The 13,668-nt window shown below is 37.0% G+C and overlaps 1 protein-coding gene across 7 annotated transcripts in view; it reads right to left on the bottom strand.

The window, feature by feature from the left end:
- The window catches only part of dyrk1aa (dual-specificity tyrosine-(Y)-phosphorylation regulated kinase 1A, a), a 51,539-nt gene that overhangs the window by 17,241 nt on the left and 20,630 nt on the right, over window positions 1–13,668 (bottom strand). For 6 of the 7 annotated variants that reach the window (XM_035433037.1, XM_035433042.1, XM_035433041.1 and 3 more), the window contains 2 exons: window positions 5,243–5,355; window positions 3,444–3,513 (listed from right to left, as the gene is read on the bottom strand). The exons of the other annotated variant lie outside the window; for it this stretch is intronic. Coding sequence is in view for 2 of the 6 variants with exons in the window: in XM_035433041.1 (XP_035288932.1) it covers window positions 3,444–3,453 (10 nt within the window). In the remaining 4 variants the exon portion in view is untranslated. The remainder of the gene's footprint in view (window positions 1–3,443; window positions 3,514–5,242; window positions 5,356–13,668) is intronic. 7 annotated transcript variants of the gene reach the window in all.

Raw genomic sequence — 13,668 nt, 5'->3', positions numbered from 1 at the left:
CAAGTGAACTTGGTGTAAAATTTTGAAATGTCTGAATCCCAACCTGGCTCCCTCAACCTGCCACCTAATCATCCCACAGTTTGGCTTTCCAATTATGTATTAACAAAACAGAACTATAGATGACAAAGTGTACCATGCCAAAAATTGGTGCAACGGTAGAAATTATCCGCAGAAGTTGCAGCCACAGTAAATTACCCGATCACTAGATTTAGGGTTTTCAGTCAGAAGGCAATGATAACTCTGGCCAAGAAAAGCCTCTGTCAAATGCCGAGGAGATATATAGGTATGCACCCATTTCATTCAGCATTGGAATTCTATTTTACACTGCTAATGTTTCTCAGCAAGAAAGATTCTCCTTGAGTGCTGAATAGCTGTGAAATAAACTACCAAGTTATGCACACCAAATGGCACTGACTACAAAACAATATACATTTTTAATTTGCAATTCAGCGAAAAATAATATAATACTAGAGAAAACAGAGTATTGAATGAATTACTAAATGAGAAGGCCAAGCCGATGCAAACAAAAAATGTAAGTAGGTGTGAATCGAAGGAAATTCCATGTTGCCACTCACAAGCCAAAATCAACACCTGCTACACGCAACTAGACAGTACATTTGTGCAGGCCTATCCGTTTCAGCTCATCAAGGTACAGTAAATTAATTCACCAGGTAATTTTGAAATTTATTATGATTTTAAATACCTCATGGTGTAATTATTCATAAGAGCCCGATTCTCTAATTTAGACAAAGGAGCGATATGATTATTGTTGATAATGTGATGTTAAAATGTTTGTATTAAAATAGATCTGTTTACTGAAAACTTAAAAGACAACTATGTATTTCACCAGCTTGAACTGGGACTTCCTCCTCCCCACTAGATATCCCAGTTTTATTAACTATGCATCAGGTAAATAATAATTAGAAGTGCTGGGTATTGGAAAAACTAAAAACTTTCAAAAATACTTTAAAACTGATTAACAACCACAAAAACAAAAAGAAAAAAGAAAAGGGGACTCATCCAGGAAGGGTACAGTGTTTAATTTACTTGCTAATTATATGGTTCATCCCCAACTGCATTTTATTATAGGGGATTTGAGAAATGAGGGCAACCATTAGTTAAAACCACACTTTAAAAATTACCTTTTGGATGAAATCACTGAAATCCAGGTTTCATTAAGTACTTTTCTTGACTGATTCAACTGAACAGTAAAAGCAAGCCTTTGGCTCAGCAATCGAAGCTTCTCAGTTCTATTTTGAAATCTCGGTCTGTCTGCAGTGAGTGGGAATTCTGCAGATCATTAAGTACTCATTTATCAACGTCTCTCACCAGGCAACACAATGCAGCAGAATCACACAGAGTAACCACCCTTCTGAACCCCAGCAACAGCACCTAATTAGCATAGCCTACCACCAGGAAGATACAGTGTGATTGGGCGAGCCTGTCAATGCACAAGCCAATCAGAAGGCAGTATGCAAATAACCTACTTTTGTTGCCAGGGCAGAGCTGCCATCTATTGTCCAATAGGAAAACAAGTAATAAACAAGAAATGAAATTGCACTTTGTCACATTTCCAAGCTGGGTTTAACACTTTAGTCCCTGGAAGTAAATTAGTGGAACAGTTCAGAACCTGGATTCAGCTGGTCTAGGAACAGAATTCAAACATCTCGCCTAAGATGATGATGGAGAAAAAAAATATTACAGCAGCAAAGAAACAGAATGACCTATATTTTGGTACATTTATAGTTCAGGAGTCCTTTTTTGCACAGTATTAAAAGTTAAACTTGACCAAAGGAATAGAAATATAATAAAGATTAAAACCAAAGATTGTACGTGCTTCCCAATGGAGCACACTTTTGGACACAGCAATTAAAAAATAAAATAAACAGCAATATGATGGAAATATGAGCTTTACATTTTATAGATTTAAGAGTGTAAATGCTGACCTTAAGTAATACTGTTAATATTGAATGAAAACACAAATGAGAATAGATTTGTATTCACTAACAGAATACAACACACAGAATCTGCCAAAAGCAACAAAGTTTCACGTCAGGTGGACACATTTAATCTAAAGGAGTTCACAATTATATTTCATGGAAATATTCCAGAAAGTTGATCAATGTTTCAGATTTTTTTACACTCCAGTTAGGCTTTCAGTTAACACTAAATTGTACATTCTATTTAGCAAATAATGTACAAATAAAAAACTGAAAATGATCTAGCTGATAATATGCCCATGAAATAAATCTAATTTCAAACAACAGTTTTTTTTTTCTTTTTTGTTTTTTTTACAAATCAAAGCTTTTACTTTCCTATACACCATCACTGCACTGAATATTTACAGTAGTTTCTGTGACTCAAACTTAATACTCTCTCAGCAAAAAGACATTAATGCACAATTTAAAGCTTGCTTGGTTGATTCTACTAGACAGCATGAGTATGCTGTTGGGAAATCCAACAGGGCTGAGGCAGCACATTTACAATTGCTTTTACAGTAAACTGGCATTCCAATTTCCTTCTGACAGGCAGGTGTAATCTAGCAAAAAAAGCATTTAGAAAAGTAGCAAAAGTGGAAACTTGTCTTCTTAACTCTCATAACAGGGCTCGGACTCTTGGTAAAACAGAGAAGTGGGGTCACCCTTTAATGGAGGTGGATATCCTAATAACTGAATTCAGCAAAACCTCAAATGCAGAAATGGCATTGCAAATAAACTTATACACAAGAAAAACAGCCAGAAGCTTCCAGATGAATTTTGAAATTGGCTTTAGTATCAACCATGTGAAGGGATATTTTAGGCAGCAACTTCAGGTAACTTGACAAGCCCGATGTCCATTCTCTGCATGCCTACGGACTTATGCAACACTTCTAGTGTACTCATTTGGCATGAGAGCCTGTTCATGGCACTGCACTGTCAGTGGACTCCAAAGCTACTTTTAATTTGCTGCAGACATACTGGATATGTTACACAACTCATATGGGAAGACTGAAATCTATCTCCCCAATCTCTATCCTATGCGACCCATGGTTATAAAAGTAATGTCCATTAAGGGTAAAGAATACTTTAGATTGCTGGGCCATTAATCATTGAGAAGGTGAGAAGGGCACGGGACACAGCACGACCAATCATTCAAAGTGGAATAGAGGCTGCTATGGCTTTTATATTATAGGAGGCAAATCAACGAAAAATGACGGTTGTATTCAAAATATACTGATCACGTTTTAAGCTCTCTCTGAGAAAGCACTGGTCGTCTAACCACGAGAAGCCTAACAGCTCACCACATTGGGGTCAAAAACTTAAATTTTACTTGTTTCTTGTGTTCTTTCTTCTCATGGGCATAGTTGTGGAATATGCATGAGCAAAATATCGTCTATTTACAACTGACAAGAGGTTTGGAGGTTTTCCTCCAAAGACATTAAGATAAAGGAAATAGCAGCTAACCTGTATGCATCGTCTCCTGTTAAATCTCATATCATCCTGGGAGGAGAGTCCAGCAGCAAACCACAACCCACTACAAAGAATGAAAACAGACCATTATAATCATGCAAGTCAGGAAGATGATACCACGATTATCTTAGGACACATTTCATAATGTCCTGCTTTATGCCCCTGACTTTGTCATATCACAAGCCAGACCCAAGAAATTGTTTTATCGTTAGTCAGGTAAACTGTCCTGACTTGTCCCGTCTATTGTATTGCTTCTGACACTACATGGCAATAAATAAAACTTAAAACATAATTATATGTAATATTATATGTACTGTTATTTAGTAGTAGTCATTTATCTCCATATTGTAAATACAAAAGTGCTGTTTAAAGAGGTGTATCTTCGGAAAATTTCAAAAGGCAACCCGAGATCAGGAAGTTCTATTGTTGGTGGCCAGGTATTCCTATCACTGGTGAAACTGAATATTCTTAATACTCTGATTTCAGGGTTACAGTAATGTTATCACTGTAAGCATGGAAGCATGGACCTCCCTTACAGACATTTAGCGCATTAGCGTGCTACAGTTTGTAGTCCTAAAACCAGTGAGTGAGTCAGCATTTTTGGCCAGGGGTTCCCGCAGCAGATTTCCAATTCTTTTTTCTTTTGATTTCTGCAGAAAATATGGTCTGCGGTTAACATGAGCTTAAGCGTTTCGTGTTTTGTTCTGACATAAATTACACCGGGTGCATAAATTGCAACCGAGAATTTCGAAGCCGTTACATGCTTTAAAAAAGTAAGTTGCTATACTAAAACTACAAACATGGTCACATTCGACGTACCACCACTCAAGTTTCGTACTAATCCGTCCGCACAGGACAACTGTAGTAGTTTCAATAAAGTAAATTGTTAACAACTTGCTTCTTTAAAGCATGTAACATCTTAGAAATTATTATTAAAGGGTGAAATTTATGATGTAGAACAAAATCTCTGAAACTCTCTCAAGCCTTATGTTAACCATAGACCTTATTTTCTGCAGAAATCGAAATCCCTATTAAAAAAAGCACTGGAAATCAGTCGAGGGAACCCATGGCAGAAGAAACTTCCAGGCTGGCCTGGAAGACATGAGCACTGTAACACCCTATAATGGTGTGAGTAAAGAGGTTTCAATGAAGAGTTCTTCTCCATAGCATTGACTGGACTGGGGTTATTTTTTAATCAAGTTGTTTGCTGACATGATGTACGATTTCTGTAATTTCACATCAATTTAGTTTATAAATGCCAAAATTGGCATGATTTCTCAAAAAGACAAGAAACCAATTAGGTACAAATGGATTAGTATTTCAATGAAACGTTTTCATTTAGGCTACATTATGCTGTTTTAGTGAATTTTCTTGGAAGTAATTTAAGTTGAACTTCTAAAACTTTTGAATGCTTGCTGAATCCCACAGCTAGAATGTAACAGAGTTGCCCACAATGAATAGCCTATATTTATCCCGGGCTTTATTGGCATCCAGAGCAATATCTGCTCAGAAAGAGACCTCATAAAAATAATAATTTACAAGAAAACATGGAATTCCATAAAATCAAAACCTATCAAGAAGACTTTGTTGCCTGCAGATTTTTAGTAAAACGTTTATCCTGGTTTTACATTAAGGAAGTGGTTCCATCTGTGAACAAATTAACCCTTCAATTTTAAGTAACATAAATTGAAAGAATAATTATTGTTCTGACCTACTGATGTACGAGATTTGAATTAAAGAACACTACATTTCCATCAAAGATCTAAATATTACATTTAATACGCAAAACATACCTAAGCCAACTTGCAAGTGGTTTCCGGGTGAAAATACCCCTTCCTTTACAACAGAGTCTCTCACTGTTGGGTGCTCTAGTTTGTCTATAGCCAGCACAATCATTGGTGTGGATCTGCAAAGAAATGACATACCATTCAATTAAGTCAACAAATTCAAAACCATTTAAATCATTACTCAAGACCAACAATGGCCATACAAAGACAAAAATGGACACACATATAGGTGAGGGAGGGGACAAAATAATTTTTTCCTCTCCCACAACCCCACAATCTTTCCACAAATCGCTCAAATTTTAACTTCATAGCAACTTCACACTCAGTAGTTTAATATGCATTTGTTAAAATTATGCAATTTTCTTGCAAATAGCCTATCTTTTTAAAAAATCAATGAACTTTGCATTATATAAATGTTATAAAATATATATGTGGCATTTACATGAAGTGCAACAATCATAGAAGTATTTGCCATTTCCAACATTTAACCAACACAGAGGCTGAAGGTCAGAGGGCGTCGTAATGCAGTTTCCCGGAAACACTTCTTAATAAAGTTGCTGAATGCAGAAATTAATTGGTTATTGCAAAAAAAAGATCTGGGGAGGGGTCATACTGGTTTTACATTCGAGATGTCACAAGAGCTGATACTAAGTTGTTGCCAAAATTCAGAAAACATAACAATACTTGTTTTTCTACAGTATCAGGGGTACCCCGTTCCCGTCTGACTGACAACAAACAGATAAGAGATATAGGAAAGTTGAGAAACTTGGAAACACCTAAAATGAGAGAATAACAATAAGTAAAAATGGTGAACATAAGTAGGCAGGGCAACCAAAAATGTAAATGTGATAGACTACTGACTTTTTTGTGACTTTCAAACTCACATTTTCCCAACATTCTATCAGTGATAAGAGTAGGACCCCAATGGGACTGAAAACAGACATATCACCGAGTGTTCCTACATTTATGGGGTTCTGGAACACGGGTCTGCATATTTCTGACGTAATTTACAAAGCAACTGTACGCTCAGGTCGCTTGGCCTGATCGACGTCAACGATGATTCAGGAATATACAACCTTTTAAAGCTTTAATTCAGTATTCTACTGGGGCTTTCACAGTTTATTGAGGGTGTGACAAAACTTTTTCGCGCTACTAACCAACATTGGCTTGTGCTAGCAATATCATACTAGCTCCATACGGTGTTCAAGAAAGGCAAACAACACACAAGCACTTCTTGCAAGTTATTATCACCACTACAGTTAAGTAAAAAAAAAGGTCAACAGACTGTTTTCTGTGAGAAATGTATTGTCAAGCTCGCATGCGCACACTACTGGCTACATATAGCCTATTACTGAATGCAAGCACACAACTGTTTACTTGATTAATGGTCAGTTAAGTACCTGAAACAGATACTCTAAAGTTGCCGTTTAAGGTTAACGTTTGAATACTTAAAGGCTACATGTCACTATTCTCGTTTTTTTTTTTTTTTGTTAATGTTCATAAATATCATCTTTTTTTTTTTTTTTTTTAAACGGTGTAGCCTATATGCTGAAGTCCATTGGATTTCTTGCCCTTCTTTAACTGCGATATCAAGAATCATGGAATTTCACTGGTACTGGCGTCGGCTACCAAAATTCTGGTATATTGACATCTCTATTTTTAGATCTGTACAAACCCTGTGCACTTTAGTATTGATGGTGAGGATGTGGACCATTTTAATTGGCACTAAATATTTACAGCACAGCAAGAATTATGGTTTATAAATGTAAACAAGCAAAAGATTTGTGGGACAAAATTTGAATTTACATTCAACTTTATATTGTTTGCATGAAAAACATGCACTGGGGTCCCAATAGCAAAATGAAACCAGGTTTCAGTCCAGAGCAATTTTTCAGGACAAAACTGCACAGAAAACAGCAACTCATAACAAAACTGGAACTGTGCAATAGGCTCGGCAATTTCAGCAATTATTATATTTTTTTACTAATAATGGCAGAGCATTTGCCATGATTTTTGGCTCCCCCCTCAGTATTTTGTGATTCATAAAGTTTGTTTACGTTTAAGGTCAAGTAACAATTATGCTCATCTTTGTGTAAGTATTATGGTTGCTTTAGCAACACACAACCTGTTGTCTAGCATATTTAATCTCATTTTCTTTCTGCTAAATTTCTGCACACTACTCTTCCTACAGATTTTAAGCTAGATGTACCATTCCAATTTATTCCATTAGTATTCACCATTGCTTAGAACATTGTGCTTGCATAAAGCTTTCAAATGTCAATATAGTGGTGCTATACAGTAAGGCGATTTAAGGTGAAAACTTTGAAAGCTCGTGCCTATCACCCCATCAGACCTAGAGTCCTGAAATTTGGTCCCTCTTCTCACAAGGAACAAAACAAGAACCCACTAGATACGCCTGTTTGGAAGTGGTAAAACAGGACAATTTGTGACAGTGTGCCACTATTTGAATCCCATTAGGTTGTAATGATCATAAGGTTACACTGGTAAAGTTTCAAGATGCTACAGCTCTCCAACTTTTAACAGCTAAACAACTGCTGAAGCAAACACACTGAAGTTTATTCATACTTCATACATTCAACTTTTCACTCTAGTTCTTATTGTGCAATTCTCAGACATTCGAGAGTTCCAAAGATAATTAATCACACGAATTCATATATTTCACTTACAGGGTCAAAGGAGCAGTGCAAAACAACATCTGAAAATCATGAAACATACTTTATATATGCCTTCACTGCAATCTTTTAAAAATCAAAGATTTCGTCCCCCCCTCCCATGCAGTAACACACATACATAAATGCACATTACACATATACATACATATAACACTACATGGCCAAAAGTATGTGAACACCCCTTCTAATTAGAGGATTTGGCTACTTCACCCACACCTTTTGCTAAGATGAGCACAAAAAACAAGCATACAGCCATGCAACCTCCATAGACAAATATTAGCCCCTTTTCAGCCCCTATGAAGTGCCGGTTTGGAGGCATTTGCTTGAATGTGAGCAGATAAGATATTTCTGGACACTACTATCAGCAGTTACAAGATCACTGAAGACAAGGGAGAAAAAGTACCTGTGGTAGCCACACATGCCCAAACCATAACACCCCTACCACCGTGTTTTTTTTTTTGTTTTTACAGATGGGGGGTGCTTTGGATCTTGGGGAGTTCCTTTTGGTCTCCACATTTCACCCTTGCCACCTCAGGAGTTGGACCTATTCCTATGCAAGTTGGTTAAGGCATATCAAGGCAAGATGTTCCTTTTGGGGGATTGTTACCATAAAGTTTTTAACAGTGACAAATAATCTTTCATTTATTATCACACACATGAACACTATATCCTTCTGCACTGCTTAATAGACAGTTAAAATGTTCTCTGAGTGGTGTAGAATAGGTTGCCTTTTCATCTAAATTTAACAGCAATCTGAACAAATACTATATTGTGTTTTCACATTGTAGTAGATATTTTGATCTAATGTTCAATCTGGCCTAGTCATTTTGATCTGAAATGAATTGAACATAAGTTTTCTCTTCAGAATATGTAACATAAGGCAACTAGTCCCCAAATCAAACAGGAACTAAAGATGGCTGTAGTACAGGCCAGGCTGAGCATCAAAACCAAAAATGCAAAGTGTCTGCCTGTCATCAAATTTGCAACCAAGTACTAGATATGATTACTTAAATTAAGATTATTAATTTTTCCAATTACTGTTGGTCCCTTAAAATAGGGGGATTATGTATAAACAAGCATGAAACCGTCCAGACCCATGGCACACCTGTACAAAGTGTCATGAGTAAAACCTGGCTAACTATATAGCTAGCTGGCTATGGCATGTCCTCACCTCTGTACTGTTATTTGTTGTCCTCCGTGTGTCCATACATCTGTATCGGTGGTACGCGCTAACTAGGTTAACTAAAGTAGGCGAAACGCCATGTTAGGGTTAGCTAAAGTAACGTTACGCGATAAAGCTGTGCTTAAAAATCTTGTGCCGTTCGAAGTGGTGATTTTGGGAGATGCACCTGCGCATGCGTCCTACTAAACGAAGCACCACCTGCGCACATGCGTCCCACCAAACATCCCTCTCAGGTCGTCCGTGAGTGAGTGAGTGACCACAATTTGCCATGAACAGCCCACGACGGCAGTTCCTGCGCGCCATGGGAAAAAGTGCTATAATTCCTATAGAGATCACCTGATATGGACATAAATACCCGCAAATTAATGAAGATGAATGCATTACACTGTGATATTTACAAACAAGGAATAGGCTACTCTTAGTTTATAAGTAAAGCCATAGTAATAAAATAAATGTATTCTTTTTCAACCTTTAATTTATTTTTGAAATATATATATATATATCTCTTATCACAATAAACTAAGTAGCTAAGCAACATTTTGAGAGACAGGCTGTGTTTAATTATGCTCTGACAAAAAGTAATTTTTTCCTTACCCTCTTAAAGCCTGTATTCTGTTACATAATATAACTCATACTCTAAATGTTTCCTGAAATACTGTATGCCCATGAACACATGATCCATGCTCTAAAGCTGAAGGGAACATCAACAAATGCTAAGCTACAGCTTCTGTATCAATAATGGCCAAACTAAATACCCTTGTGGTCAGCACCTTCAAAAGAAATACACGTTGCAGTGCACTGCAGATACGGTAGTACACTCTAGATCATGTTTTCTTTAATCCATACTGTTATTTCAACATTTCTGAAAAAATCATTTTGCAGAAAAAACTAGTAGAAAACCATCTTCGTACTGCCCTCTAACATTTGAAAATTTATTTCTGTATTCCACTCTGGCCCTGCTCCAAACGTGATGTCAGACTACCTCACCGGAGGTCCTACTATTGTCACATAAATGTCAATGTCAAGATATCCAGCAAGAAAATTGTTGCCATTCACAAATTCTTCCGCTTGCTTTAATATGATGGAACACTGCCAGCACCTGATTGGTTAAATGCACTGCAGTCTTTGGTTTCAAACCGGAACAACATGGTGGCTATAAAATCTCAAATTCCACCTAAACGGTCCACTGAAATATATTTTTCGGAAAACATTTCAGGCGAGAAATATGTAATGTAATTGCTGAATCCTGATTCATATTTGATCGGCAAAGCGTAATTTGACAGTTCGGTTTCCCGAGCTGTGCTAAACAAATTACATAAAGAATTTATGCAAATGAGATTGACACACCTCTTACACCCACCTCAGGAAGCATTTTTCAAAATTGTGTAGTAGGCGGAGCCAGGCTGAAACGGAGTGGAATTATTCTTTAAAGGTCTCTAAATACAGCCAAACTGAGCTCAGAAGTGCCATTCCAGTTTGCTATGAAGACAGTCTGGATCAAGCTTTCCCAATTGTATATCGTAATCTTGGTGAACCATAGGTGAACATCCCGTCCACACCAAGCTACTCAGAGTAGGAGGATGTGAACAATATAATTTGAGCTTCTCTGTGAAGTATAAAAATGTATAGCCAGCGGTCACAATTCACAATACAAGGCTGAAGGAAAGCAAAATAATATATTCTAAAAACCCACCCACCCAAACACAGATGTTTGATAGAAACACAGGCAGCAACTGTGTATTTATATCCAAGGAATTCATGATATAAACATGGTAAATTTATAACCAAAAACCAGATTTACTACAGCTCCTTACCCGACTGCAACAATTTATGAAAAGCACCAATACCACTTTGCCTTCTCGCCATTACAACTGCAGTTTATAGTGTAAATTAAGGTAAAGTTCTGACCTAAACCTTTTTCAATTTACCTTGAATTGTGAGTATGAAAGAACTGCAATAAAGGTTCTTTAGTGCCTTCTGAAATGTTTAGTTGGTTCTTCCAAAACAGTCAGTTAAATCATCCCTGGTTTGCCTTATACTATCCAAATGCTAATTAGTCCCAAAGAATTGGCTGTTATAGAAAATAAGTCCGTTCCTATGCCGTTGAAAAGTTGGCAAAGTTTTTTACGCATCCAGACATTTGCAAAATGAAAACGATGCGGTTTTGCTGCAAATGCAATTGGTTCAAAGCAAAAGGTTCATGCATAATACCTGAATTAATCTTACCAAATAAAAATTAGTCCTTTGCTCCAAAAAAGGGGAAGGGGAGCAAGTATATTTTACAAGACAAACAGCAGTACATCATCTCCCCTTCCTCAGCGACTCACTATCTCAGATTGCTATTTGTTTTTTGTTCCTTTTCTATTGTCCACTGAAGCCTTAGAAGGCAGAACTGTTGTTCTTTTATGATTGTGACAGGGCCTGAAACTAGCACCTGACCATACGCCTAAGCCGGGTAAACGTGACCAATTCACCAGACACATTGTCATGTAGGAATCGAGCTGCTGAAAAATCCCAGAAACATACATGGAAAATCACGTCAATCACAAGCAAAGCGTCGAAATACAAGACTTCAACTCCCACAAATCCTTGCATTTGTTAGGCTACTCTGATTGGATATGTCTGCGGTCTGCTTTCATCGCCAGTCATAATACCTGCTAGAGCAGTTCTGAGCAGTAACCTGAGGTTACCCAGTAAGTTTCCTTGAAAATTATAGCCAAAACTATCTAATGTTAGTCAGCAGCGACACATCACTGGGGTAAAAAACCTGTTGAAAAGAGGAAGACAAAAGAAAAAAATCGAAGAACAAAGCTAGGTTTAAAAAAAGAAACAGTTTTAATGAGAAGTGGAAGCTTGATAACGGCTGGCATTCAGACGAAGATAAATAAAGATTTAAAATGCTTTACAAAGCAGTGCTTGCATGGTTCTGTGGGGAGAGTCTGGTAAAATGCCCAAGTGTCTAGTAAATGTTTTCTTCCACCCGACAAATGTTTTCTTTAGGGGCTGGTTATACAGAAAGTTAGTTTCACACCCTATTTTGGTATATAAATTTTGTAAACTTAATAGCAAAATTTACAGAAACATTGTTCAAACAGAACAACTTAGAAGTCAGTGTCTTTCGACAGTAAATGATAGTACCTGAAATTTCTCTGACTGGAACATCAGTCATTTTAAAAGTTAAATAAACACATAACCATCAGCCAATATCACGCAATTGTGTGATGAGACCCTAATTTTGGCATTCAGCTTGCAGACCTGCCAACCTTAGGAAACTATTTTGAGTACCACAATAGTTAGTGTAACGCTTAGTTCAATGCTTTCGCACCACTTCGCTTTGCACGCACACACAAGCCTTTCTTCATAATTCTAGTTTTGACTGTTGAAGTGATCAGGCAAAATTGTATAATTTGACCTGATTCTAAAATATCACTTGCACTGCACTGGGCTATATTATGATACACTTGCAAGTCAAAAGTTTGAGTACGCCTGCTTAAAACAATTTTTTCATGATTAATATTTCATTATATATGTGTGCTTATACAAACTGATAACCATCAGTTAAGTGAATTGCATTCAATTATTTAATAAAAATGGAAATCATTTATTTTGTATATTGTAACGTTTTCATTTTCAAGTATTTACAGAAACTTATGTTGTAATGTAAAAATACGATGTAAAAGACTGTCAATTATGAATAAAACCAAGTTTCTGTTCATGATTTCCATTTTTATTTAATAATTAAATAATTGAATCAGCTTATATAGGCACACATCATATAGGCCTAATGAAAAAAAAAAAGTATTCAATTGAAAGATCATCTAGGAATGTAGGCCTTTGTAACTAGAAGTTTAGCTAAATTATTAACTGAAGCTCCTTGGTGGCTAATGTCAAAATCATAATTGCACAATGTGCAAAATGGACGTTTTGAGGGGCAGAGGCACAGCCATTGCTCCTGATATTTTGCGAGGAACTTCTGGGGGGCATGGACTTGCTTCTTTTTAGTAGGTCTGCTGCTCTCTCTCTCTCCTTGTTAGTATCCTCGTCATCTGACATCATGATTATTTTCTAACTGCAAGGCTGGTCGGGTGACTGGCTGCAATAATGGGAATTATTTGCTACGTTAGCAGTCTATAGTCAAACACCTTTGCAATGGTCACTTTGCTCCAACAGAGCGTGCGCGATTCAAAGTTTGAACAGGGAGTCTCTGTAGCGTTTGAGTTACTGCAACTAAATTACTCCATCAGTTATTTGCACGTCTCCTAACGAGGTTAAATCGTATGCGAGCTACTACGGCTAACTATATACACAAATTTATCTCATTAGGATATACCCTTTGAAATGCATCATCTCGTAAAGTTACCGAACATGTTTTAACGTTTTATATGTTAACATTACGGTCACATTTTTGTGCTTGATTATTACTCCCCACTTCCCATTTTACCTCAGCAATGCAGCGTTACGCATCGGTGGAAAATAAAGTACCGTTGCGTATCAGTAGATGTTGAGTGGGTCGGGGAGGGGTTACAGAACCACAAGCACAAGGTCGTAGCATCTGG

The sequence above is a fragment of the Anguilla anguilla genome, chromosome 9 (assembly GCF_013347855.1).
Source record: "Anguilla anguilla isolate fAngAng1 chromosome 9, fAngAng1.pri, whole genome shotgun sequence".
NCBI lineage: Eukaryota > Metazoa > Chordata > Actinopteri > Anguilliformes > Anguillidae > Anguilla > Anguilla anguilla.
This window is presented reverse-complemented; position numbering and strand designations above follow the sequence as displayed.